At 43.5% G+C, this 27,383-nt stretch overlaps 1 protein-coding gene across 1 annotated transcript in view; it reads left to right on the top strand.

Annotated features, from left to right (window-relative positions):
* DDX21 (DExD-box helicase 21) overlaps nucleotides 1-27,383 on the top strand; it is an 835,772-nt gene that overhangs the window by 593,658 nt on the left and 214,731 nt on the right. The window contains exon 14 of the mRNA XM_044055776.1: nucleotides 9,390-9,524. Coding sequence (XP_043911711.1) covers nucleotides 9,390-9,524 — 135 coding nt within the window. The remainder of the gene's footprint in view (nucleotides 1-9,389; nucleotides 9,525-27,383) is intronic.

Raw genomic sequence — 27,383 nt, 5'->3', positions numbered from 1 at the left:
ACATTACAGTGCAGTAATGCACAATTTCTTTTTTATGTAATAGAAATGGTTCCACAAGAAGTAAGATGGGGTCCCTGGGAAACCAAATTGCAATTTAGAGAAACATTATGGCAGATAATTCTGGAAGCTAATAAAGCCCCAGGGCTTAATGATTCCATTTCAATTCTACCCCTGTTAAAACTTAGATCTGCAGAATTATAGAAGTGACCTCTTAAGAATCAGTTGTGTACACATAATATATCCTTTTAAAACATATCATCCTTTATAATTGCTGTTTAGGCACTTATTAGGTTATTTATTTATTATATTTAGTTATCTATATGTATATATCTGATACTGTTTGAACATTATTTGTGCATGAAATGTATTACTTGTGTGAGTTTTAAAACAATATATATTTTATTCATTTTTAAGAATTTTTATTAAATAATAATATGTTTTTAAAGATACAAATTGATTAATTAACTAATTAAGGGTAAGGGGAAGGGTGTATAAGTATGTATTCAGAAGCATTTAATATCATGTCTGAAGAAGTCCGAGAGGTTCTTGGACGAAAATGCCTTGTGGAAAATTCAGCGTTAATACTTGTGAATAAAACTTTCTGCATACAGCACTTCCTCGTCTGGTTTTTGGTTATTTAGTTTATATTTACTGGACAGGCTCTTTTTGTTGATTATGAAGAATCAACGATAATACCTTTGGATGCAGAAGAGAGGCCAATATTGGCACCGTCTGAATCCTGCCTTCAAGATGCACATGATCCTGAGAGGGTCCCCAGATGGAGTTTTAGAAGTTGATAATAAATACTAGACTTTGAAGAAGAGAGATGGTGAACTACAGATCCTGTAACAATCGACTGGGAGAAGGAGCCTTAAGCAACAGTTTTCTAGATGAGGAAAAATCTGAATGCCTTGGATCCTGCAGAAGGCAATCACAGGAGCTATTCATTTTGTGAATACCCTTGGGGCAGCAGAGAGGCCAAAGGGCAAAGCAGAGAACTGAAAATGAGAGGAAGACACAGAGACGTAAAAACTTCCTGAAGAGAGGCTAAATAGGGATATGAAGGTAAGCATCTTAACAGATCTAAGGAAACCAGAAAAAAGCTTGGGGTAAGAAGAAAAGCGGGTGTTGAAACCCATTGAAGAGGCTGTAGGGCTATTATGGCATAAAACAAGCCCTGAGTAAACTTTTGCCATTCAGTTTGAGGATCCATAAGGTGGATCAAAACATGTTTCAGTTTTTGTCTTATCATAGAAGGGACATTAGCCCTAACAAATACTGGAGGTTCAGACCCTTGGCTGGTTCAAGAAGAGAACCCAGAACTTTCTTCCTTACCAATGTCTGCAGAATCCCTCTAAAACACTTAGAGATAATTAACTGTAGTTCCCCCTTGATGTCCAGAGCAGATGACTGCAAAGCCTCAGAGGACATGTGAACAGTCTGATCCATGTTGGCCTCCAGTGGGGTCACGGCAGAGGAATCTGACATAAACACCAAATGACCTACATAGCTATTACCTGCTTCTAGAGGGACGTCCGGTGGAGGCTGGATAGCTAAAGAATCCGGCCGAGACTTCTTGGCCATCTTCTTACATAGGAGCATCTTGGGGGTTAAAGGATTCTGCCATGGTACCCTGGGCTAACTGTTTAAGCTGTTGGCTTTCAAGATAAATGGCCAGGGAAGACGAACTGCTCCTGATTCTCTTTGGCACAAATGCCTTACAAGTACTGTTGCGCGTCACTCTTTAACATAGATGACTGGCAGGTGGGGTATTTCGTTTAGATGCTTTAATACATAGAAGTACAACAGGATGGATAGCAGCATCATAAAAAATAAACAAACTGGTTAACAGACGCACCTTACATACATACATGCTACATCTCAACAGCTTACTACAAAGTGGCAGTCTAGCTTATGCTCAGTGTTTATACACTTGTGCAAGCCCTTGGATACTTCTTAAAGTCCCACACTTGATCTACAGATACTACAAGAGGTATGGTCCTGAAAAGTTCCTAATCAAAAGACACTTCATGACTATCCTTATGGGGAATCTGTCTCTGACACTTTCCCTTCTTGGATGACATGAGCTGTAGGTAATAATATAAAATGCAAGACCAAAAGTACAGAGCACTTACCTGATTGGATTTACTTCTTCCAGGGCAGGTGTTGATTCAAACAGACAACACAACTGTCATGTGGTACATCAACAAGCAAGGGACATATTCATCTCTATGCAGACAAGCACTGATTTTGTGGGAGACTGCTCTCAGTTTACAGCTAAATCTTCAGGCAAGGTTTCTGCCAGGACACAGAACTCCTTAGCAGATGTGTTGAGCAGACAAATTATGGATCCCAGTGGAAATTGGATCCTCATGTATTTCAAAATTGACAGTGTTATGGGGAACTCCAGACATAGATCTGTTGCTTCCACTAAATTACCAGTGCCAAAGTTTTGCACAAAAGGTTTCATCCCACAGCTTGGAAAGTGGATGCTCTCATTCAATTGGAGCAATCTTCGTATGCCTTTCCACCCCCTCCTCCCAAAGGTACTCCTGAAGGTCAGACAGGACAAGCCATGATTTTAATAGCTGATTGGCCTCAGCACTGGTACCCATTACTGAGAAGTCTGGAGCCTCCATGGCCTTTGCCTTGATTCCACACCTGCTGTCTCAGGAGAACAGTCATTACTCAATGTCAAACTTCATCTCTTCATCTAACAGCCTGGCATATTCTGTTTGAAACACAGCAGGTCTCCAACTCTCAACAAGTTTTTAAATGTGATTATGGAAGCCAGGAGGCCTAGTACAAGGAAAGTGTACGCGAGAAAATGGAAGAGATTTCTTATTTTGGAGTGCAGCAAAGAATTTGGAGATTTCTGAGCCTAATTTGAGTGTGGTTTCAATATCTTACTGAGTTATTGGACAAAGGTTTGCTCCTTTTCTTCCATTAAGATTCATGCTGCAGCAATTTCAGCTCACTATGATTGTGACCCACCTTGTTTTCGTGATCCTTTGTTCAAGCAGTTTTAGAGGGCAGAATATAAGACCCCCACTTAGGGAGCTCCTACCCTGCTTGGGATCTCAATTTGTGTTGGAGAAACTTACTCTACAACCTTTGAGCCTGCGGCTACTGAGTTGAAATATTTATCATGGAAGACTGCTTTTTGTTGGCCATTACCTCTATGAAGGGGTTTCTGAATTACAGCCCGGTGGCAGTTGAGAGCCTTTCTTAATTTTCCATATGATAGGTATCTTTGGCGCACTAACCTTCCTTTATGCCTAAAGTGGTTTCTAGTGTGGCTTAAACCAAACTATTCATTTGCCACTTTTTATGCAAACCCCAAAATAAAGGAAAGATTTTGCACACTTCGATAAGGTCATTAAAGGAGATATTATTTGAACAGAACTAAAGGGTTCAGGCAGCCCTAGCAGTTGTTTGTTTCTTTGCCTCAGGGCAAACCTGTTTCAAAACAAACTATTTCTAATGGATTTGTATTGCTTTCTGTTATTCCCATCATGGTAAGGAGATTCCAGCTGAATTAGGCCTCACCACTTTTGGGCTACTTTTGGGGGCCCACAGTTCAGTGCAACAAAACCTTTCTTAAACACTGGACATGAATTTGGGCATTGGCAGCTAACTTTAAAAAGATTCTAAAGTGTTGTGATGATGCAGTCATCACATTTGGGTTATCTGCTTGCAGTAGCCCTCAGTCTGCTGATTATCAAGTCTTGGGTCTGTAGGTTGCTGTCTCATCTTCCATGACGTCTGGTAGTCAGGGGCATAAAGCATGCAGCCGATGCCATTACATAAGTCTTTCTTGCCGTGCGGTGCCCAAAGCAGAAGCAGATGTTCTTCGTGTTTTCACTGATGTTCATCGTGTTACATTGCTGCAGTCATTACACTTGGGGTTATCCTGCCGTCAGGCGGTCCCGCAGTCGGCCAGAGTTCCAAAGTCTTGGTCCGGTGTCAGTTGCTGTCACCTCCTCTTTGACATCAGTGCGACAGGGGTATATAAGATGCAGCCGACGCCATTTTCTTCAATCTTTCTTGCCGCGCGGTGCCTGAAGCAAAAGCAGTTCGTAAGTGCCAGTCGGCTGTCTCCTGAGATTTTCATTCCGAATCCAGAACCGAAGTCTTCTACAAAGCTAAGTACCCTGTTGGGGAAACTTTTTCTTGCCTCAGACCGATGTCAGTAAAAGTTAATAACTGTATTTCTTGTGGGAAGCAAATACGGATTTCCATTCCTATTGTATCCCATGCCTAGGCCCTGACCACGACATTACTGGTAGTCGGTTTTGTGCTAGGTTTAACAAGCGCACTATTAAACATCAGTTTGATTTTGCCCAACATTATTTTGGTAGAAAATTCTTATACACCATGCCGTGGAACTTCCGGCGAACTCAATATAAAAGCGCAAAGACAAGGATAGGCATCCGAGGCCCAAAACTGACGACCTCTTCTAGGCCAGTCACGGTTCTCCGGTTTTCAGCGAGGCCTTCGCAGCCCCTGACGACCGCTTCTTTAGAACCACAAGCGCCTCTGACTCCACGTGGAGATGGCTGGGCCTTTGGATGCACAAGTTATTCAGCCTACCGAGTGTAACCTTTCAGAGGGATCTGGAGTAGCTGAGCAACCCACAGCTTCAGAGGGGGTCTTCAGACCTACTCAGTTCAGCATTAAACCCTCAGCTAAGTCTAAGCCTCCTTTAAAACAAAGAAACAAATACAGCATTCTCCAGGACAGGCCTCCATGCCTAAGAAACAAATGCTCAAAATGGCCACCTAATCACTCTGATCAGGGGTCCCATCCCCTCCTGATAAAAGGCCCTAGACAGGATGCAGACTGACTCATCCGACCAGGTGTCCATCTCTTCTGATTCATCCTCAGACCTAGGATACTCTTTTATGAGGATTCTGATGCTGAGGAATCAATTCCATCAGCCTCACCGCCTGAGGACTACTCCTTTGGGGAAACCTTACATACCATGAGGGAGCATTTCCATTGGGAAGGCCAGGATTACTCAGAATCCAAGAAAAGGCTCAGAGACTTCCTTTTATTACTCTAAATCTAGGGCTGGATTTGCCACTGCAATTTTACAGGGCATTTGGCAGCTCCTAATGCTTTATAGTTTTGCCATCCTCCTTTACCTCTGCTTTGGGATTCTACCCATATGTAAGGGCTGCAGCAATGTGAGATGGAGAACATAGTACAGTTTTGTACCTACCATAACTGTAGATGTTGAGATCCACATTGCTGCAGTCCATTTTACCCTCCTTCCCTCTGTAGTTTGAGGTGGTTGTGTGGTTTGGGTTGTAAATATTGTAAATATGGTTAGTGCAGTGGTTGGTTGTTCTTTGCTGTTTTTTGGCTTTGGCCTTTCTTTTTAGGGCCTTCTGACATCTGGGGCAAGAAAAGACTGAGGATATGACGTCGGTCATGCGCTTTTGTACCCTGACGTCCTGATGTCAGTTTTAAGCGCCTTGACCGACGTCAGCCTAATACTTTGGTATTCGGGCCGACCGAGGACAGCGGACTACCCATATGTAAGGACTGCAGCAATGTGGATCTTCGAACATCTACATTTATGGTAGGTACAAAACTGTACTTTACCAGAACATGTTAAAGCAAAATTATTTGGATGCACCTTTGCAGCAAAATGTGTTATTTCGAGTAAAGGCAGAAGAGGTATTAAAGAAAATGGAGGATAAGGCAAAATCTATGCAAACGGTGAAGGATTTCTTACAGGTTCAGCCTCCTAGATTTAGCAGAAACTGGCCAACTAAGAATTGGTCCTTTCCAATTACAGACAGACCTCAAAGGGGAAGATACAGACGTCCAAGAGGTAGAGGTCAAGGTCCTTACAGGCCTCGACAATGGGTTGCATCAGGCCAAAAAGAAGGGGAAGACAGGCCACAACCATATAAAAAGCAGCTCCAATGACTTCCCACTACAGCTGCCAAACAAATCCTTCTTGGCAGCCCCCTTGGGAGGAAAGCTGGCACTCTTCTACCACAATTGGCAAATGATCACCAAAGACAAATGGGTTCTCAACATTGTATTTCAAGGTTACAGGTTCCACTTTCACACTCTGCCAAGGTTAAAAGGAATGCCAAATCTGCCACCAAATCAATGGGCAGAGGCTCAAAAACAAATTACAGCAGTCATGGATATGAGAGCTATTCAAAAGGTACCATCACAGGAGCAAGGACAAGGATTTTACTCAAGACTCTGGTACCCAGAAAGGACAAAGCCTGGAGGCCCATTCTAGATCTTTCATCTCTAAACACTTAAATGTTCCGAAATTCAAAATGTTGACATTAACAGCAGCTTCTTCCCATGCTGGGCAAGAAAGCTTGGCTCGTGACTTTGGACCTCAGAGGCATACTTGCATGTCCCTATCAGACAAAACTGCAGAAGATACCTCAGATTCATAGCTGGTTCAATGCACTACCAATTCTCTGCACTGCCCTTTGGCTTATCTACTGCGCCCAGGGTCTTCACAAAGTGCCTGGCACCAGTAATTGCATTTTGCAGACAGAAAGGAATTCAAATTTATCCGTACCTAGACCGACTGCCTGATTCAAACAGAGAGCAAGGACATTCTTCTAAAGCATCTGGCATTTGTCAAAAAGTTATTAAGTTGCCTGGGGTACACAGGGGTAAACGAAAAGAAATCAAAACTAGTGCCCTCACAAGAGATTATATTCCTGGGTGCCAGGTTGAACACAACGGCCCAGGTGGCTTATCTCACGCCAGACAAACAAGGACAACTGACTCAATACTTTCAATTGATGGCAACAAAGACCCAGATCCCTACAAGAAAAATTCTGCAGGCCTTGGGTTACATGGCATCCTGCATACTACTAATTCCATATGCCAGACTGCATATGAGGAAACTACAATGGTACCTAAAGAATGTATGGTCTCAACACTGTCAAAGTTTGGAAACAGTTATACCACTAATCCCTTGCCTTCAGGAGTTTCAGTGGTGGGCTCAAGCTTGTCGCCTCAACAAGGGACAGCCTTTTACACAACCCACAACCAGGCAAACACTGACAACAGATGCATCGGATTATGCCTGGGGAGCACACATGGCAGGCAGATGTATTCAGGGCACGTGGACCACAGAACAAAGAAAAGAAAAAAAAGGACACATTTGTTTACTGGGGTAGTACACCGATAACAACTGACCATTAGCAGGTACTGACCAAGTAAAATAATTCTCAATGAAGATAAATGTGGAACAGGGAGGCATGTCCTTGCAGATCAAAAACAGAACAAAGTAAAAATATTTAACAAAAACTGCATATTAGCAATTGATAGGTGTAATATGAAGTATGAGAAAAATGCACATTTAACTTGATATTTCAGGGTTACATCATGGTGGAAATGTGGTCTAATGAGCCAGGCCAGGGTGGGGTGGTTGGATTTAAGAAGCTATCTCTGGTGGAGTTAATTTGGATGCTGGGCGTGTCAAAGCTAAACAGGTTGCTAAAGGTGTCAGAATTCTGGAAGCATTTCTTCCATTCCGGAGTCCTCTGTCTCCGTTTATGCTAGATTTTAAATAACACCAGTCTTCTCCTTCGCATTTTCAAGGGGCATAGATTATGCTGTCCTTGTGACATGGGAGTATTTCTTACCATTTGGTTTACCTGCTGCATTTAGGGTGTTCTTAGAATATTTGGCCCCAGTGAGTAGCACACTGCAGAGTCAGTAGTGTACACATCCACCCTTATTTGGATGACTGCCTGATTGGTGTTCAGACAGCACAGGAGATACAAAGAGCACCTGGATAGTACCCTTCAGTACATGAGCAGCCAGGCATTCATCCTTGGCTGCAAAAATCACATATGTGTCCTGTACAGAGCGCACTTTTTCTTGGGATGTTTTGGATTCCAGCGCCTGCAGTGCTATTCATCCCTTGGAGAAGGGGCAGTCTCTGATTACCTGTTTTGATCCGTGTCAGAAAAAAATCCAGTGATTGGCCAGGCAGTGCTTGAGTATCCTGAAGCGCGTAGCATTTACCATCCTGGCAGTTCTTGTAGTGAGAGTGCACATGAGAAGTTTGCATGTTATCCCGAAGAACACAGCACAAGCAGTTGGACCCCTTGGAAGCTACCATACCATACTGCCTGGTCTCAAAAAAAAAAAAAAAGGTGGACTGGTAGATGGTACAGATTAGGAAAAATAAAGGGATGCCCTTCAGGCCAGCCATTCCAAACCACATTCTGATCGTAGATCCTTCCAGCCAACAAGGCATGCTTTTACGTTGGATCTCAAAGTGCAGGCCAGGTAGATGCATCAAGAGGGCCCCCTGCACATAAACCTCAAGGAGATTCTGACAAGTTATCTATGCAGTGAAAGCATTCAGGAGAATATGGGTTTCAGGGACATGGAAGATAATCACAGACCACACAGTAGTGATGTGCAACATAAAACAAGACATGGCAGGGGACCCACTTATATCACCTCTGCAGGGTGTGGGTGGGTGTGTGGGGGGTAGGGGTGGGGGGGTGTCCTTTGATGGTGTAACACCCATCACTGCTTTCCACCCATTGATTGCCATGACGATCTCCTGCTCTCTGTGGCCCTGAATTGAGTAAAGTAGGTCATCAAAGTATGAATGCTTTTTGTTAAGCCTAGATATGTGCAGTGTGAAAAAGCTTTGAAGTATGGTTGTTAACTTAAAGGCCACATTTTTGATTTTCAGAAATAGAAGTCTGCAAGTTTTTGTTCCATAGAAGAACCATGTTAATGTCAGTGGCAGTCTTGACTGAACGATTAAAGGAATTGACTTGAAAGCTTGTAAGACCATCCACAAAATCAGATGTTGAATGGCACCAGACCTCTGCTTCTGGGTATTTAGATACACATTTAAGTGCTAGTAGTTAGACGTGATATAAGAACAGTAAAATAAGTATAACATACAAACAAGTTGAGCCAAGTGGCTGTTATTTCTTTTTGTGTGTCATGGTTGTTTCCATCAGTGCATTCACTGTATATTTTACATACTGTTCAGTGTTGTAAGCAAAAAATGAGTCACCCCTGAAAAGTTACATGTACGTAGTGGATGTTTTAGTTATTAAAAAAATTGTGTAAGACGGTAGTGTTTGTGTCATTATGTGATGTGTGTTCAATCTATATCTATTGGCACGTTTATGTTTAATATATCAAGGTACAAAATCAGGACTTGAAAAATGCAAATCGTGAGATGTTTTAAATGCATTTTCCTATTTTAAATATTGATATGTTTGCAGTACTTTGTGTTTTCTGCACTAATGGTAAAAAGGATAATTTGTGTTGGCTACTATGATTTTCTTAATTAGCTCTGTCTGTTTTCATCATAATAGTTCTCCTTTTCTTCTAATAAGATTTTTTTTCTTTTTAAGGGATTTGTGACCATGTTGTTAACTTGTTCAGTAGAAATGCACAACATAGGCTATGCATGGCGTGGTCTAAAAGAACAACTTGGAGAGGACATCGAGGATAAGGTGAAACGTATGCGTTTCTTAAAAGGAAAGATGGTAAGTAAGCCAGTCATTAAAACTGGATGCACCTTATCTTCTAGTGAGTCATGTGCCTTTGACATGTTTAATTTTTCTGCTTTATGTCTGCCTGCCATTGGATAACATTGTGTTTGTATGGGGAGGTTCTTCACACAGAAATCTTTGTCACTGTATTCCACAGTTGCTGATTTTGGTTGACTTATTTCTCCTCTTTATTGAATATAGGCAGTTATTGGCCTTTTGTATAATAGATGGATCAGTTCATCTTAATAGAAAAGGAGTATTGTGGGTTCAGTGAAAATAGGGACTTGACTGCTTCTCCCTGGCAAGGTCATTGAAAGTTCAGGTTGCTTGGTGGCTCTCAGCAGAGCCAGTACATTTGGAAACTAATTGCTGGTCCTGACAGGTACAGAGAAGCAGGGACAACCAGCAGTGTGTAACATTGGTGACCGTCCTGAGTGGGGATACATTTGGGGCAGCCTCTTCTCTTACCCAATTCAGCATTTTTTCCTCTGAAGTTCCCCCATGCTGTGTTCTGTGCATGTCAACGAACATTCAGCAATCAAGAAGCCTTTAGTGTAAAGTGACGTTAACTGTATGTAGGTGAAACTTCAATTTTAGCTATTGTGGGGTGATTTTATATCATGGGATGTGGATGCAATGATATGAGATGGTACATAGGCCAGACAAAAAAGGCAGTTAAAGTTAGAACATTAGAGCACTTGGGGAGGTATGTAATAACAGGAAGAGTCCTGTGAGTGAACATTTTAACTGTGCACATTTGAGCTCTGATAAATCATTTTAGCTCAGCCAGTGTTGTGCAGAAGGGTTATTTTAAGAAAAAAATAATTGATTTAGAAAGTAAAATGATTTTGACTTTTAGGACACTTTATCCTAAAGGCTTAAATTTTAGAGTTAACTTAAGCTAAACAAATGTTAAATGTTTTGTTCTGCTTGTTATTTTGGATGTATATGTTTATACTGGATGTAATTTAATTGTATAATATTTGAAAAAATATTTATTCCACAGTGCACTTTAAGGAAATCAATTAATGTGTAATTGGGGGTTTCTCTGGGTATAATTTATGAGCCTGTTTCAAATGACTGTATCCTTTGAAGGGCAAACAGCCGAGGTACCGGATGTTATAACTGATGCTGTATCCCCCCTCCCCAATGTTTGTCTTTGTGTTTTTTGTTGATTTTCACAGAGTATTGTATGTTCTGTGCATGCCCTGTGCCTACACACAACATGGCCTGTCACTTCGGTTCTGCCACTCAGAGTTTGAATTTCTTTAATTTAAAATAGGGAGGTTTTCCACTTCAATGCCTACAGCAGTGAAGCCATGCAAGTGTTGTTTTGGCAACAGGTAATGAACCAAGACATATACTGGTGTTACGTCTGCTGCATGAAGCAGATGTCCTTCTATTCATCTGTTGCAGTATTCATAACATGAGTGAGTTCCCCACCGTAGGCGACCCGACATCACCAAGTATGCAGAAGACTTTACTACTGTAGGGTGCATGGTACATCGTACGTAGGCTGCGATCGCGTGCACCATCCTCAGAACTTCTCTGCTGCCAGATTCCAGAGTAAGAATCGTTTGCAGTTCTTCAGATTTCAAATAAGTGCCCCATTGGTGAATTTTTTTTACATTTGATACTGTCTTTGGTTAGGAATCATGTCATCCAAGAGGGGCAAGTGCTAATGTGGATGACAAATTCCCCACAAGGATAGCCACCTCCAGTGCCTGTTCTGACTAGGCCCAAACCGCAAACACAAAAACTGCTTCATTTGTCAGGAGTTTGTCCCAAAGACTTAGTGCTTAAAGCTGCTAGCAGAAAGCACTGTGGAGATATTCTCTGGGTCCGAAGCTGAGTTGATTTTGAAGCAGAAGATCTGCTGCTGCACCTCTGGATACTGATGTCTCTGTTGAGAAGGAGGTCAGCCTGGAGACACCCCTGGTTCACAACTCAGATCTGCAGGCTGGTCTTGACGTCCAGGCCACCTTGGATCCGTGCATTAGTATATCCGCGGAGACTGAGCAGGTATCCGTTTCGGATATCCAAGGGGACCATGGCTTATGATTATGGAAGGCCCTAAGGGGATCCCACAGAGCCTTGTTAGGGAAGAGGTAGATTCGAATGTAGGTCTGCATTGGGCCCTCCTACCCTACCTAAAGCAGACCTGCATGAAGGAGAAAAAACGAGCATTTGTCTCCACCAAAAGGACCTGCTAGCAATTGGCAGAAATTCACTTAGGGCCTTTTCAATGCCCTTATATCACTTAAGCCTCCTGCAGGTTTTACTGCCCCCACCCACCCAGTACTCTCTCTCTCTCCCTCCACTTAAAAGAACTAGGGAGAGTATATCTGAAGAGGAGGCATCTTCAGGGGGTGAATCACTGGCTTACTCCTCTGTGATCCCTTCCCCCCAGGATTATGCCTCCCAGAAAAGGAGTCAAATTGTACAGACTCACCAATGGAAGGCCTGTCCTTTGGAGAGACTCTAGCTAAGATGATAGACCACTTTAAATGGGATAGCACCCAAGTATCTGAAGTACAGAAAAAAGATACTCTGAGCTGTTACAGGTGGGATCACCTAGCCCATCAGCTATCCCTCCTGTCCTGCTTGCCTTTCTCAGTCCCTTTGCCTCTGCTTCACAGACACTAGGTCCAGCCACCTGCCCCTAAAAAGCTAGACCACTTCTACAAGGTCCCAGAGGACTGCAAATTTCTCTTCAGATGTCCTTCTGCAGACCTTTCTGTAATTTCTGTGTCTTCTGGCAAGCCATCAAAATTGCTGCCGTCCACTACTATCTTAGCATCTGATGAGGATAACAGGATTCTGAATAGACTAGACAAAAAAGTATACACTTCTGCCACTCTAACATTCAGGGCCATAAGTTACCTAACACATATGACCAAATTCTCTTAAGAATGTATGTCCCAACTTTCACAGGTAATTGCAGCCTCACCTGACTCAGAAAATAAAACTTTGGCTGCTGCTTTGCATGGCGCTTCTTCTCAGGTAACATGTCACTCCATAAAATGCAGCTGTGATGCTGTAGAGGCTTTTGACAGAGCAGCTGCCTCTGGATCAGTGATAAGATTTTCTTGGCTAAGACTTCAGACCTTACCTGAGGACATAAAAGCCAAGCTAATGGATGCTCCTCTGGACAAGTCTGCTAACCTGTTCAAAGCATTGCAAGAAAAGAGTAAGGAACTGCAGGAATTGAAACATATTTTTTGTTTCCCCAGTGTCCAAGTTCCAAAGAAATTACCCTACAAAGCCTGTATTGGTGCGTATACCTTCACGTCGCATACAACCCAGAACAAAAAAGAGTGACAGGAGACCTCAACAGCCTTGAGCCCCACCAGCAACTCCGCCCCCTAAGTGGCCATTTCCAGACAAGCCAGTCCTGTCTTTGACTGCTTTCCCCCTCCCACCCACATCCCACTTTTCTAGCATCTTCCCGCATCCCTACCGGCCTGGGAAAGCATAAACCAAGAATCCTGGGTCCTCTCTGTTGTTCAAAAAGGGTACTTCATGGTGTGGAATTAACTACCCTCCTTCAGGAGCATCCCTCAACCTCTCAGGGAACAACTTGCTTTTTTCCCAGAGGTTCTGTTAGAATTATTGAACCAAGGAATCATCCAGAATGTCCCCAAAAACCAAATAGGCAAAATATTTTATTACAGGTTGTTCTGGTGCCCAGGAAGGAAAGTCTCTAGAAACCCATCCTTGACCTGTCCCATCTCAGTACCTTCCTAAGACTGCACACTACTCACTTTCCGCATGTTGACCTTCCAGGTTGTGTTACCACTCATTCTGTCTCGAGCCTTCATGATTACCCTGGATATCAAAGATGCGGGTCGACTTTGATTCACTGAGAACTCATTTCACTGAATTTTTTTTTACCTCAAAAAATCGCTGAAAGTTCAAATCACTGAAAACTCATTTCAGTGAATGTAAGTACTGTTGGGCAAATAAAACGTATATGCCCTTTTCCCCACTGTAGTGCGATCCTGGAGTTAGTGTGTATAGTTGGGGGATATGGAGGGTGTAGCCCCCCCACACCTACTTAGCTTTTATATTTATAAATCTCATTTCAATGAAAGCTAGCAATATAAAACCAAAAGTAGATTGGGGGGGGCTACACCCCTCACACCCCCTAATGTGGGGGGTCTGTGCCCTCCACACACACACTAACTATATGTACTAAGTCCAGGATCGCACTACAGTGGGGAAAAGGGCATACACATTTCATTTGCCCAACAGTACTTGCATTCAGTGAAATGTGATTCAGTGAAATGAGTTTTCAGTGAATCAAAGTAGACCCCAAAGATGCATATCTGCACATTCCCATCCATTCCAAGTACAGGAAGTTTTTACGCTTCTCTGTATCTTCATGACATTTTCACTTCTGTGCCGCTTTCTGTCACACCAGGGTTCTTCACCAAATGCCTTGCTCCCGTGATTGCCCACTGCACACTCCAGGGAATACACATCTTTCCATGTGTGGGCGACCTTCTCCTTCTAGCGATCTCCACAGAGGAGTTGGAATGAAGCATCTCCCTTACCATCAGTCTTTTACAAAATCCGGGGTTCACCATAAACTTAAAAAAAACATCAGTTCTCATCCCTTCACAGGATCAAATTTTCCTGGGATGCAGGATACAAACATCTTATGAGGGTCTCTCTTCCCTGACAAAAGGTACAGGACCTCCTCTCTTACTTGGTTTACCACATTACTAGAGCCAGAGAATTCCTAACTGTCTTGGGCCTCATGGCATCCACCATTCCAGTGCTCCCCTCAGCCATACTCCACATGAGAAAATGGCAGTGGTATCTAAAATCATGTTGGATACAACACCAGCATCCCATAGAATTCTCCATTCCCCTCATCCCCTGTCTGAAGAGGGAACTACAGTGGTGGATTCATCGTGTCACTCAACCCAGGACTACCCTTACACCCTCCTGCTCCTCATTAAGAGATCTGCACAGACGTCGGTTGGGGAGCAACCTTCGGCCACCTGAAAAAACGGGATTTGGTCTCCCTCTCAATTGAAGGAACAGATCAATGTAAAGGAGATGTTAGCACTGCTGTTGGCCATGCAGCCTTTCCACCACTTATTCCAACCAGGAACTCAGCCTGTTCATAGCATGACAGTCCTCTGTTATGTGAACAAATAGGATTTGGTCTCCCCTCCCCATCTCTTATGCAGGCTAGCTCTTCAGATTTGGGAGCTGGCAGCAACATTCCAGGTAACCCTTCAGTGAGAGAGTATACATCCTATCCTCACAAAATTGTATGGCATATTACCTTAGCAGGTCCCAAACACCATCCCGTGAATGGATGCTTCAAAGGGATGTATTTCGAGACATTGTCCACCAGTGGGGTATTCCTTAACAGACCTTTTTGCCTCATCCATGAACAGACAACTTCCACAGTTTTGTGCCAGATAACCCCTTCCTCTGGTCCGTCCTTTCTTTGGAAGGGGACTTGTCTTTATGCATTCCCTCCCTCCCCTTCATCCCAGAAGTCCTGTCTATAATTCAGCAGGACAAACCAAAATTCTTGCTGGTGACTCCCTTCTGGCCAGGACAGCACTGGTTCCCTCTCCTCCTGCATTTAGCCAAGGGCAGTCACAAGTTACCTCACAGAGTGGACCTCCTCACACAAGACAAAGGGACCTTCGTCTATCCCCACTTGGCGACTCTTTAGTTGACCCTGTGGGTGATGGTACTAATCCCTTTCAGACATCTGTTCTCTGAATGTGCTTACAGTCCTGCAGGAGGCCAAGAAACCAAATACCAGGAAATCCTACTCCTCACAGTGTGGTATCTGAAACAAAATTAGGACCCATTGACAGTCGAAATTCCCCTGGTTTTGACTTACTTGTGTGAATTGCTCAATGCTGGTTTCACTTACTCTTCAGTATAAGCTCATGTGTCAGCCATATTTGCCTGTCTGCCTGTGTGTCTCTCCTTAGCTAGTAGATTTGAGGCAAAGCAATTTCTTAAAGGTGTCCTACACATTAGACCTCCCAGGAAACCAGATCAAACCTGATCTCGAGAAGCGGGGATTTCCAACTTTAAAAGAACAAATTTTCCGTTATGAAAAGATGTGTACGAAATATAGAGCCTTACAGCTGGACAATCTTTTTTTGCGAAAATCGAAGGAGCTCAAGCAGGTTCCCAAGGGGCTTCGAGTTTGGAAGCTTCCCATGGGGATTGAACCATGTACAGAAACTTTCACTAAACTTGTTAATCTATTTGATCGTACAGGGTTTGAGTTGCTTGACATCATCATTTGCAACAATGAGGGTAAATTAACTGAATTAAAGGGTGAAATTGTTGGGCTATATACAAGCATTACTTCCGACCTGCTGTTTTTTCAATATGATGCTTGGTTCAAAAGGGTGCTTGCCAGCATTGAGGCATTTGTGAATAGAAGTAAGAGCACTAAACAGAAAAAGTTAATGAGGGACAAAATGGACTATGCAAGTAAAAATGCGTATCCTCCAGGGCGCAAATTGAACTATTCCAATGTTTCACGTAGTGATGGGTTCAGTATTGTACGAGAAGAAGAATTTTGTGGTTTGGAATGTGAGAGTGAGACAGTGGATGATTTTTTAGAACAACAGAACGAGCCTCGGCGATCGGAAAGGATTCAGAACAGAAACCAGAACTCTGTGCAGTCATTTTCAAGGGACATTTGGGGAGGGGAGGGGTATTTCAGAGGAATTGAACAATACGTTGCAATTTGATGACCTTGAATGTGTACATTTTGATGTTAATTTGTGAGCTTCTAGTGCAGTTCACTGTGACTTGTTATCTGGTTCTGCCTACATGTCTAACGAATGTGTACATTTTGATGGTAATGTGTGTGCTCCTGCTGCAGTTTACTGTGAGTTGTTATCTGGCTCTGCCTACATGTCCAAAGAACCTGGTTGTGGGGGACCTGCTAAGGAAGGGCAGGATACAACCAAGGGGGTGGGTTCTCATGGTGAAGGTGATGTGGGGGATATTTGTGATATCCAGGCGAATGTTATGGTTAACAATGTGGATTATGTGGTTCCAAGTTTTGATGAAACTATTAATGCTGAAAATTATGAAGGGCTGGGTTGCGTTATTGGAAGAATGTTTGATTTCAGTATCTACAATTATACCGATACAAATTTGTCTGATGGTCACTTCAGATTATTTAGTAGGGGGGTCAACTTTGTTCCCAATTTCAAGTTGGATGTTGCTCGTATTTTGACAGATTTAAAGTTGTTCCTGAGAAGAATTGATCTCAAGTTGTATTTTAGAGGTGAACATCCATTTGATGTGGGAGGCCCTATTGAAGGGGGCTTTATCTTTAAAAAGGAAGAGTTTGTTCATCCCTCCACACAATGTGGAAATTTTGAGCTTGGAGAGGATGCTCGAAAGTGAGTTTAGGAGAATTTGTCTCCAGAAGTATTTGTGGGAAGACAACATTGATGAAGAGGAGAGATTGATTTTGTCTGATTTGAGGGTTGCCAACAATACTAGATGTATGAAGCCTGACAAAGGCGGGGGGATGGTGCTTATGTACAGGATTGACTATCTGGCGGCTATGATGGAATTATTGGATGACAATACTGTTTACTGTAGAGTGTCTTTGAATGAAGTCAATATGGCATATAAAAGGGTTGACTTGTTTTTGATGGATGCTCTATTTCAGGGAGAGATCAGTGAAGATGAGTTTGATTATTTGCAGGTTAGATACCCGATTTTGCCATGCATTTTTGGGATTCCCAAAGTGCACAAAGGGGTGAATCCTTTGTCATTTAGGCCGATAGTATCTGCCAAGGGTTCCAAGACTGAGCCTTTGGCTTCCTTTGTGGATGTACATGCAAAACCAGCAGTTCAGGATGTGGAGCACATCCTTAGAGATTCCTGGCACTGCTTGGAAAGGTTGGGGAAGGTAGAAGTGGTGAGAGTAGTGCATATAGTTTTCTTACCATTGATATAGTTAGTTTATTTTCAGTAATTCCTCACAGTGAGGGACTTGACATGTTTTTTGAAAGTTTAAATTTGAGTGGTAAAATTGATAAAAGCAGGATAAACTTGTTGTATAGTTTGATGGATATGGTTCTGTCTAACAATTTCATGAAGTTTGAAGGGGAGCACTTCAAGCAGTGCTCGGGAGTGGCAATGGGTGCCAAGTGTGCACCGACCTTTGCCAATCTAGTTTTGTTGGCTTGGGAGAGGGAATTTGTGTTTGCATCAGTATTTCATTCAAAAATAGTGCTTTACAATAGATTTCTTGATGATTTGCTCATTTTGTGGGGGGGGGGGGGGGTGATGAGGAAGAGGCTGTTCAGTTTGTTAACTACCTTAATGGGACCACTAAATTCTTGAAGTTTACTCATACTGGAGTAGGGACAGTATTAATTTTTTGGACATCACCATCGTCAAGGATGGTGATGGTTTGTTAAGTACTATTTACAGGAAGGAGAACTATTCCAATTCGCTATTACATTTTAACAGTTGCCATCCCTTTCATCAGAAGAAAGGGGTGGCGAAAGGACAGATGGTCCGCATATCACGATTGGTTAGTGATGAGGGGATGTTCAAGAAGGAGATATACATTCTTATAGGGATGTTATTGGATCGTGGTTATCCATTGAGTTAAGAAAAACCAAGAAGGAGGTATACAAAGGGAGAAGAACAAATTGTTCCCCTATTTTGAGGAATCATAGGGGTTCAGGTGGGTTGGTGGAACCCAACGATGTGGAGATGATGAGTGAAGGAGAAAAGGAAAAAGACAAGTTTGGGTATGACCCCGTCTTTGTCTTACAGTTTAGTGAAAAAGTCTCTGAGATGTGTGGTGTGATGAGAAGTTTGTGGGACAACATTTTAAGTCCAGAATTAAAGAATATTATTGGATCTAAACCTTCAATTGTTTTCAGTGAGGGACCCAATTTGAAAAACATATTGGAAAGGAATTCTAGATTTGTTAAGTCCATGATGAGCAAGTGTGGAGCATGTAGGGCTTGTAGGTTTATAGCAGAAGGGCCGTATGTGTGTGTGGCCAACTTTGGACGTACTCTGGGTTGTCCGGGGGTTTGTAACTGCAACAGTAAAAATGTTGTTTACATTGCTTCCTGCGCATCATGTGATGCATTTTACATTGGAATGATGACGCGTAGGTTAAGGGATAGGGTGTTAGAGCATGTGAGAAGTTTGAGGATTAAAGATGTGCACAATGCCCTATACTTGCACTCCGTCAAATGTTCTGGTTTCAAGAAGTTTGTGTTTTTCATTATTGACCGGGTGGTCCTTGATCAGGGTGGCGATATTGGGAACCGGGTAGCTCTTCTTGAAGCGGAATGGCAGCTTAGGCTGAATGCTTTGAACCAGCCTGGCTTAAATGATTTGTTCCTTGAAGCCGGCCTTGAGGCAGAAGTCTTATTTGATATGATATGCACAGTGAATTGTTATATTTAGAACGTCAAAGATCAAGGTCTATATTGTATTTTTTATACATTACATGAAATTAAATGATTTTATATGTATGGATGTATATATGGTTTTGTGTACAATGATTATGAATAACATGGAATTATATAGAGTCAATTTGGGTTTTTATGTATTAGCATATATTCTTTATTTCATATTTCAATTTCATTTTTTTATTGTATTTTTATATTTTTTTATTTTTATTCATTGTATAATATTTTTATACTTCAAATAATTGTATTTGGTTAGGTTGTAATAAGTTTTGCATATATTTATATTCATATATATATATATATATATAAGTTTATATATATTTGTATGTGACATTTTTAAGTATTACTGAGTGGTATGTGTGTGTTTAAGAGATGATCGAATAATTAGTTAGTTAATTATTTAATTATTGTAATCAGTGGGTATATAAGTCTTGTCTTTGTATTAGAATATTTGACTCTGAAGATGCCAAAGTGTGTTTGGTGAAAGCGCTTAGTCTGTTCGTATTAAAGAAGTGTTTCTACAACTGCCTGCCTCCCGTGGATTCGTTTAAGCAGTGGTGTATTGTTTGGTGTGGTTACTTCTTGTCAGCCCTGGATTGGGACATCATTTGGATTAAAATCTATGAGGTTTTCAGTGTGGTATCTGAAACAAAATTAGGACCCATTGACAGTCGAAATTCCCCTGGTTTTGACTTATTTGTGTGAATTGCTCAATGCTGGTTTCACTTACTCTTCAGTATAAGCTCATGTGTCAGCCATATTTGCCTGTCTGCCTGTGTCTCCCCTTAGCTAGTAGATTTGAGGCAAAGCAATTTCTTAAAGGGGTCCTACACATTAGACCTCCCAGGAAACCAGTTCCGCCTCCCTGAACCTTAACTTTGTTTTGGAAAGCTGGCTTTCCTATCCTTTAAGCCAGCTTTCTCATTTTCTCTTCAGTACTGTTCCTGGAAGACTGTTACTGCTAGCCTTAACTTCAGCCAGATGTGTGTGCAAGCTACAGTTTCTTATAGTATCTCCACCCTTTCTGGTCTTCCACAAAGACAGGGTCTCCCTGTGCACAGACCTTTCATTTATGCCTAAGGTAGTCAATGACCTATCTTTAAATCAGTCCATGCACTTACCTACCTTTTTCTTTTCTCCCCAGAATCCTAATGAGAGGGTCTTCCATATTTTAGATGTCCACAGGCAACTTAGATTTTATTTGGATAAAACCAAGGCTGTTAGGAAGTCAGATCAGCATTTTTTCTTACCACTTCAGGGCTCTCAGGTGGGCTGTGTCCAAGCCGACTATTTCCTCCTGGATTTCAAAAACTATTTCCTTCTGCTCTTCCCCTGTTAGGGCTCATTTCACCAGGGCTGTTGCCTCATCTGAGGCCTTTTTTAAGGGACCCGACACTAATTCAATTCTTGAAGCAGTTATGTGGACCTCAGTCCATACCTTCACCAAACACTATAAATTAGATGCAATTTCTAAATCTAAAGCAGAGTTTGCCAGAGCCATACTACAGGGCTTCCTGGAAAACTCAACTACTCCCTCCTCCCTTACTTCATGAGCTTTGGTATTCTCTCATGTTATGAATACTGTACAGTTGAATAGAAGGACATGTGTGTTGTGTAAAATCTTATCTTAAAGGTAGATGTTCTTCTCTTCTCTGTTGCAGCAGTATTGATATCCCTCCCTCCTTCCCCCTGGCCTTGTTTCTTCTTGGATGATTCTTACCCTACTTCCTTAGGCTGGCATTCCTCCTGGGGAAGTAATTTCTGAGGATAGTGCATGTGTACGTCACGTTTAAGGCCGACGTTTGATCACAGCCTACATGCAACGTACCATGCACCCTACAGTAGTAAAGTCTGTTGTATACTGGCTCATGTCGGGTCACCTATGGTGGGGAACTCCCTCATGGTATGAATACTGCAACAGAGAAGAGAAGGACATCTATCATTATGGTAAGATTTTGCACAAATATTCTTTGTGCAGGGAATACCTTTTGTAATTCCTTCACCTTCGGCCACTGTCATCATGGACACCTCCCTCCTGGAATTGGGGGGGGGGGCATTTCAAAGGGAGGACTTTAGCATCGCAGGCTTTTCAGGATGTCCTCCCCAAGGGTGTGTGTTTGGTTCAGATGGACATGTCGGTGGTCTGGTACCTCAACAAACTGGGTGGAACGTGCTCTTACCCTCCTTGTTGACAGGCCATGAGGGTCTGACAGTGGCAGTCTGCTCTCAAGTGGTTTCTGTTAGCAGTGCATGTCCTGAGGAAGTCCAACATTCTGACAGACAACCCCAGCAGGAGCATTCCATTGCTCCACAAGTGGTCCCTAGATTCAGAAGTGGCAGCTTGGATTTTTTTGGTGCTGGGACAGTCTGTGTTGCAACCTTTTTGCATCTCCATCCAGCACCAAATGCAGTAGCTGTTGTGCCCTTGTTCCCCCTCTGATGTTTGTTTGTCCTCCGGGTCTCCTTTGTGCTTGTCCCCCATTTCCCCTTATAGTGAAGTTTCTTCAGAAGACAGCCTGTTGCAGAGCTTCCGTGATCCTTTGTCCCCTTTTGGCTTTGCAAGGTGTGGTTTCCCTTCCTGTGGTATCTTTTGAAACACTCACCCCCGTGGGTGTTTTATTCCATTCCATGTATTTTCTCTCATCCAGCCAGGCTGGATCCACCCAGTCTTCTGTCCCTCAAGTTGACTACATGGTTCCTCAGATGAAGTTCGTGTTTCACTGTTAGTCTTCACCTGTGGGTTATCCCTGCTGTGGTAGCCCATGGCTGTCCAGAATACCAGAGGCATTGTTTTTCTGCATCTGCTTCTGTCGCTTGTAGACTGACGTCAGGTTGTCAGTGCTATAAAGCAAGGCAGCTGACGCCATTACATCAATCTTTCTTGCCATGAAGCCCGTAGCAGAAGCAGTTGGCAAGTGTGCTGGTTGGTCGTTACCAGTGTTCGGATCACAGCTACGTCTAAAGCCAAGTACTCCGTTGGGGATCTCTTTCTTGCACTAACCGATGTCCAAAAAAGTTAACATTTGTCTCGCCTGTGGAAAGCAGTTCCCACACCGAGACTTCCATTCATAATGCATCACTTGTTTAGTCTCAGACCATGGTGTCACCCGTTGCCAGTTCTGTGCCCTCTTTAACACGAGAACAATTCATTGGAGAGCTCTTTTTGTAGACATGTTTTCGTCCTCAGTCTTCTTATATGGCTTTGGTCAGCCAAACAGTCCATAGAGTGTCCTAAAAAGCGTATTGATAAAGACAGAGACAGACCTCACAAGGCCAGTTCTTCCGACAACTTTTCTGCTATGCAGGTAGTCAGTACTCTGGAGTTCAGTGAGGCTCTTTCGCAGCCCCTGATGCCCGATACGATTGCTATGCAGGCCTCTACCTAGACCCTTTTGGAGTCCGGTATGCCAAAGAAATTTTCTTTGTTTTCAAAGCCTTTGGCTGTCTGTGCCTTGGTTGGGTCTGGAGCCGCTAAGCAGGCACCGGCTTCTGAGGAGGTCTTTCTCACTACTAGAAACAAGACGTCTTCTGTCCCGACTACTGCTCCTCTAAGACTAATGACTTCTCTTAGGCCTAGAAGATAGGACACCCCTAGAAAAAGTCTACCTTTAGCCACCATCATACTCCCACCCCAGACCCAGATGCTTAAGATGGCGGAGGATCTTATTTTCCTTATCAGGGACAGTCAAGCCTCTACTTCTAAAAGGAAAAGCCACCCTTCTCCTGAACTATTGACAGCACAAGATTCTGAGGAATCAGATTATTCAGATTTTGAAGAGGATCAACAACCTCTTACTGCTTATGAGGATTCAGATGCAGAGGAATCCATCCCTTCTGCCTCCCCACCAGAAGACTTCTCCTTTGGGGAAATCCTCCACACCCTCTGGGAACATTTCCAGTGGGAATCTCAGGATTTACCTCAGTCTAAGAAAAGGCTAAGAGAATTTCTAGACCTTCCCCAGCAGAGACCCCTTGCCATCCCCCCTGTTTTAGAAGTGGATGATGTTTTCCATTAATCCAGTTTAGCCCCGGACACCCTTCCTCCTGTTTCCAGTAAGCCAGACAGGTATTACAGACTACCAGACACTCACAAATACCTGTACAAAACTCTTGTTGCAGATCCAAAGGTTATTACACAGGGCCCCAAGGGAGCCAAGGCTAGTTTTGAAAAGAACCCTACTCCTTCTTATAAGGCTGCCAGAGGTCTGGACAGATGGGATAAAAAGGTTTACATCTCTGCAACCTTAGCCGTCAGAGCTCTCAACTGTTGGTTCCATCTGTTAAAATATCAACAGCACACTTTGGAACTATTAAAGCAAAAGATTTCTACTTTTCCTAACTGTGCCCAGTTCTAAGGCGTTAGCAGATTTACTGCAATCTACTTATCAAGTGGCTAGGCATGCTTTACACTGTGGATATGAGTAACTAGAAGCCTCTAGCAGGGCAGCAGTGGCTGGATCTATCATTCGGAGACATCCATGGTTGAAGAAGCAACCTCTACCTGATCATGTCAAGTCTAGATTAATTGATGAACCTTTGGACAAAGACTGCTTGTTTGGAGAAAAGCAGAAGAGGTGCTTAAAAAATGGCAGACAAAGCAAAATCTATGCAGATAGTAAGATTTCATTCAGGTTCAACCTCCTAGAATCAGCAGGGACTTTCCCTCTAAGCACTGGTCCTTTCCTGCTCCCAGCAGACAGGGGCAAGCTAAGCCTCGAAGGGACAGGCCACCCAGGTCCCTACAGCAGGGACAACAGAGAACCAAACAGTGGACCACATCTGCCCCTAGGGGAAGGAAGATCTAAGCCATCCATCTATGGCAAAAACTCCCAATGACTCACTAACCCCCCTCTGCCCTTCTTTCACCCAAAAGCTTAAACTAAGACTATCCCTCTGCAAAGAAAATTGGCTGTCTGTAACCAAGGACCAATGGGTCTTAAAGATCATTTTCCAGGGATACAAATTCACTTTCAACGAACTCCTAATTCCCAGACGGTACCCAGACTTACTCCCAATCACTGGATAGAGGCATTAAAGCAAGTCCATAGCCCAGGGGCAGTAGAACCTGTCCCCGCAGATCAAGCAGGCAAAGGCTTTTATTCCAGACTTTTCCTTGCTCCCAGAAAGGAGGGCAATTGGCGCCCTATCCTGGATCTGTCCATGCTGAACACATCCCTGGTGGTCCCCAAATTCAAAATGCTAATCCTGCAGCAGCTGCTGTCTATGCTGACAAAAAATTCCTGGTTAGTGACCCTGGAACTAAAAGATGTATACCTCCATATCCCCATAAGGGAGTCCTGCAGGAAATTCCTGCATTTCAGAGCAAGCTCACAGCAATTTCAGTTCTCTGCTTTTTCCTTTGGCTTATCTACTGCTCCCAGGGTTTTCACCAAATGTTTGGCCCCGGCCATAGCATTTTGCAGACAGAAAAATATACAGATTTATCCGTATGTGGACAACTGCCTCATCCAGGCAGAGAGCAAAGAAAAGCTGCTCCAGGACCTACACTTTGTCAAAACCCTCCTAACTTCCTTGGGGTTCACCATCGAGAAGAAATCAAATCAGACTGTCTCCAGGAAGATCATTTTCCTTGGAGCTCTGTTGGGCACAGCATCTCAAATGGGCTTCCTACCCCCAGAAAAGCAGAGCTCCCTGCCTCTCTACTTTACCCAGCTGGCATCCAAAAGTCACCTCACAGCAAGGAAGTTCCTGCAAGCCTTGGGATACATGGCTTCTTGCATCTTTCTGATTCCTCTGGCCAGGCTACACATGAGGAAACTTCAGTGGTATCTAAGGAACCTTTGGTGCCAACACTCACGCCCTCTAGAGACCTCTCTCCCTCTGATCCCCTGTGTAAGAGCAGAGTTGCTCTGGTGGACAGGGGCCTGTGCCAGGAACCAGGGTCTCCCCTTCATCCACCGCCCCACCGGGCAGACCATCACCACCAATGCCTCAGACATAATTTGCTGCGCAGCCTGACATCACATCCTCCCAGGCAGCTTCCCCAGATCCCAAACCTCTTGACTCAAGGGGGGGGGGGGGGATGCTACACCCAGATTTGCAGACTCTCAAACTGTCAGTATGGTTGATACTCCCAAGGTAAGGGAAGGGCTCCTGCTAAGCAAGCATGTCCTAGACGTTATCACAGAAGCCAGACGGCCCAGCACCAGAAGATCTTATGCAGGGAAATGGAAAAGATTCTGCTCCTGGTGCCAGCCAGAGGGGCCATTTCCTCACAACCTTCTGTCCCTCTCATCCTGGACCATCTAGTGGAATTACTTAATAGTGGCCTCTCCTTCTCTTCTGTTAAAATTCACACCTCAGCCGTTTCAGCTCAGTTTAATACAGGCCCCAACCCCTGTTCTCTCACCCTTTGATTAAGCAATTCCTCAGAGGGGCTTCTAATATCACACCTCCCAGAAGGTCTCTTGCGCCAGCCTGAGATCTTAATTATGTTCTGAAAAACTAATCTTACCACCCTTCAAACCTGCTGCTTCAGCAGAACTAAAATACATCTCCCGGTAGACTACTTTTTTGCTAGCTAGCATCTCAGCCATAAGAGCTTCTGAACTTCAGGCACTGATGGCCATTGAGCCCTTCATTTTCCATGCAGACAGGGTTTCCCTTAGGACTAACCCCTCCTTTATGCCCAAGGTGATGTCTAATGTGACTCTCAACCAGGCCATATATCTGCCTACCTTCTTCCCTAACCCTCAAAATAGGGGGAAGAATTCTACACTCCCTGGACGTGCACAGGCAGCTCAGATACTACCTGGACCGTACTAAACCCTTCAGAAAAAACAGACCAACTTCTTGTCAATTTTGCCCTAGGGGCAGAGGGGAAGCCCATTTCCAAGCAGACTATCTCTAAATGGATATCACACTGTATCCATTTCTGCTACAGATTTCATGGGAAACCTCCCCCGAAGTCTATTCATACCCATTCCACTAGGGAAGCCTCCACTTCCACAGCATTCCTCAGAGGAGTTCCCACCAGGGACATCTTGGAAGCTGCCACCTGGACCTCGGTCCCTACCTTTACAAAGCATTACCACCTTACTCTCTTCTCTAAGGCTAGGGCAGGGTTTGCCTCTGCAGTTCTGCAGGGCCTAATCTATGAACCTCCTTACCCATGCCTAGATCTCTAACTAATCCTGCCACCTCTCTTCAGCTTTGGGAATCTTCCCACAGGTGATGACTGCAACAGTGAAACACAAAGGATATAGTACAGTTGTGTACACTTACCATAAATGTAGATGTACAAGTGTGTTCACTGTTGTATTCCTGGTTTCCCTCCCTCCTTCCCCTTATGCCCTCTTTCATTAGGGAGATATAAGCTTCTTGGGGAGGTTTTAACCACCAGGACCACTTTGCCATATTTTGTGGGGCTTCTGAATGGTTAGAGCAAGAGAAACTGATGTAATGGCATCTGCTGCCTTGCTTTATAGCATTGATGACCTGATGTCAGTCTACAGGCGATGGCAGGTTACGCAGAAAAGCACTGACTCTGGTATTCATGCCGGCCAAGAGCTACCACAGCAGGGATAACCCACAGGTTAATACACTCGAACATCTACATTTATGGCAAGTGTACACAACTGTACTTTCCTTTCGCTAGGAATCCCAAGCTTTTGGAGGCAGTGGTTCATATATTGTCATCTTCTCAGAAAGAATACACTAGGAAGGTGTACACCAGTAAATGGAAGAGATTTATTTTATGCGCAGTGGCTTGGGGACTTGATCTCATCTCATCCCCTTTGGAGTCAGTTTTGGATTTCCTAGCTATTTAGATTTTTTAGCTAAGCTGTTCGGTTGAGGGTCCAGCTTTTCTACTTTCTTGATTTAGTTAGCAGCCATCATATTAGTAGAGATAATATGTCCTTGGCTTCTCTTAAGATTTTCAAGGCATTTTTGAAAGGTGTCTTTCTTCTTCTTCCTCCAGTATGGGTTCTGGTGCTTGCCTGGATCTGCCCTTTGTTCTTCAGGTCTTGACTGGTCCCACCTTTGAACCTTCAGCCTCCTCTGGTCTGAAGCCTTTGTCCTGGAAAACTGTGGTTTTGGTGACTATTACTTCGGCCAAGAAGGTTTCAGAATTGCAAGCATTTGATTCTTCTCCACCTTAAAGACGGTGTCTCTTCTTATAAATCCTTCCATTTTACCCAGGTAGCTTTAGAGAATAACCTTCATAGGATCATAGGACGTTACTAGGCTATTGGCCCTGCGGCGTTTACAAGCCTAGCCAAGAATTTAGCCCATGTTCCATCAAGTCCGCACCCTATGCCGCTGTCCAGCAGGGACACAGGTAGAATCCCAGGGGTGTATTTTCTGTTCCCCATCCAGTTGTCCAGGTTGCGTTTAAAAAGGGTTAGTGAGATACACTGCTTGATGTGGAGAG

The sequence above is a fragment of the Protopterus annectens genome, chromosome 14.part0, assembly GCF_019279795.1.
Source record: "Protopterus annectens isolate FY-2018-M chromosome 14.part0, PAN1.0, whole genome shotgun sequence".
NCBI lineage: Eukaryota > Metazoa > Chordata > Ceratodontiformes > Protopteridae > Protopterus > Protopterus annectens.
The sequence above is the reverse complement of the archived record's forward strand: the minus strand, read 5'-3'. Positions and strand labels throughout refer to the sequence as shown.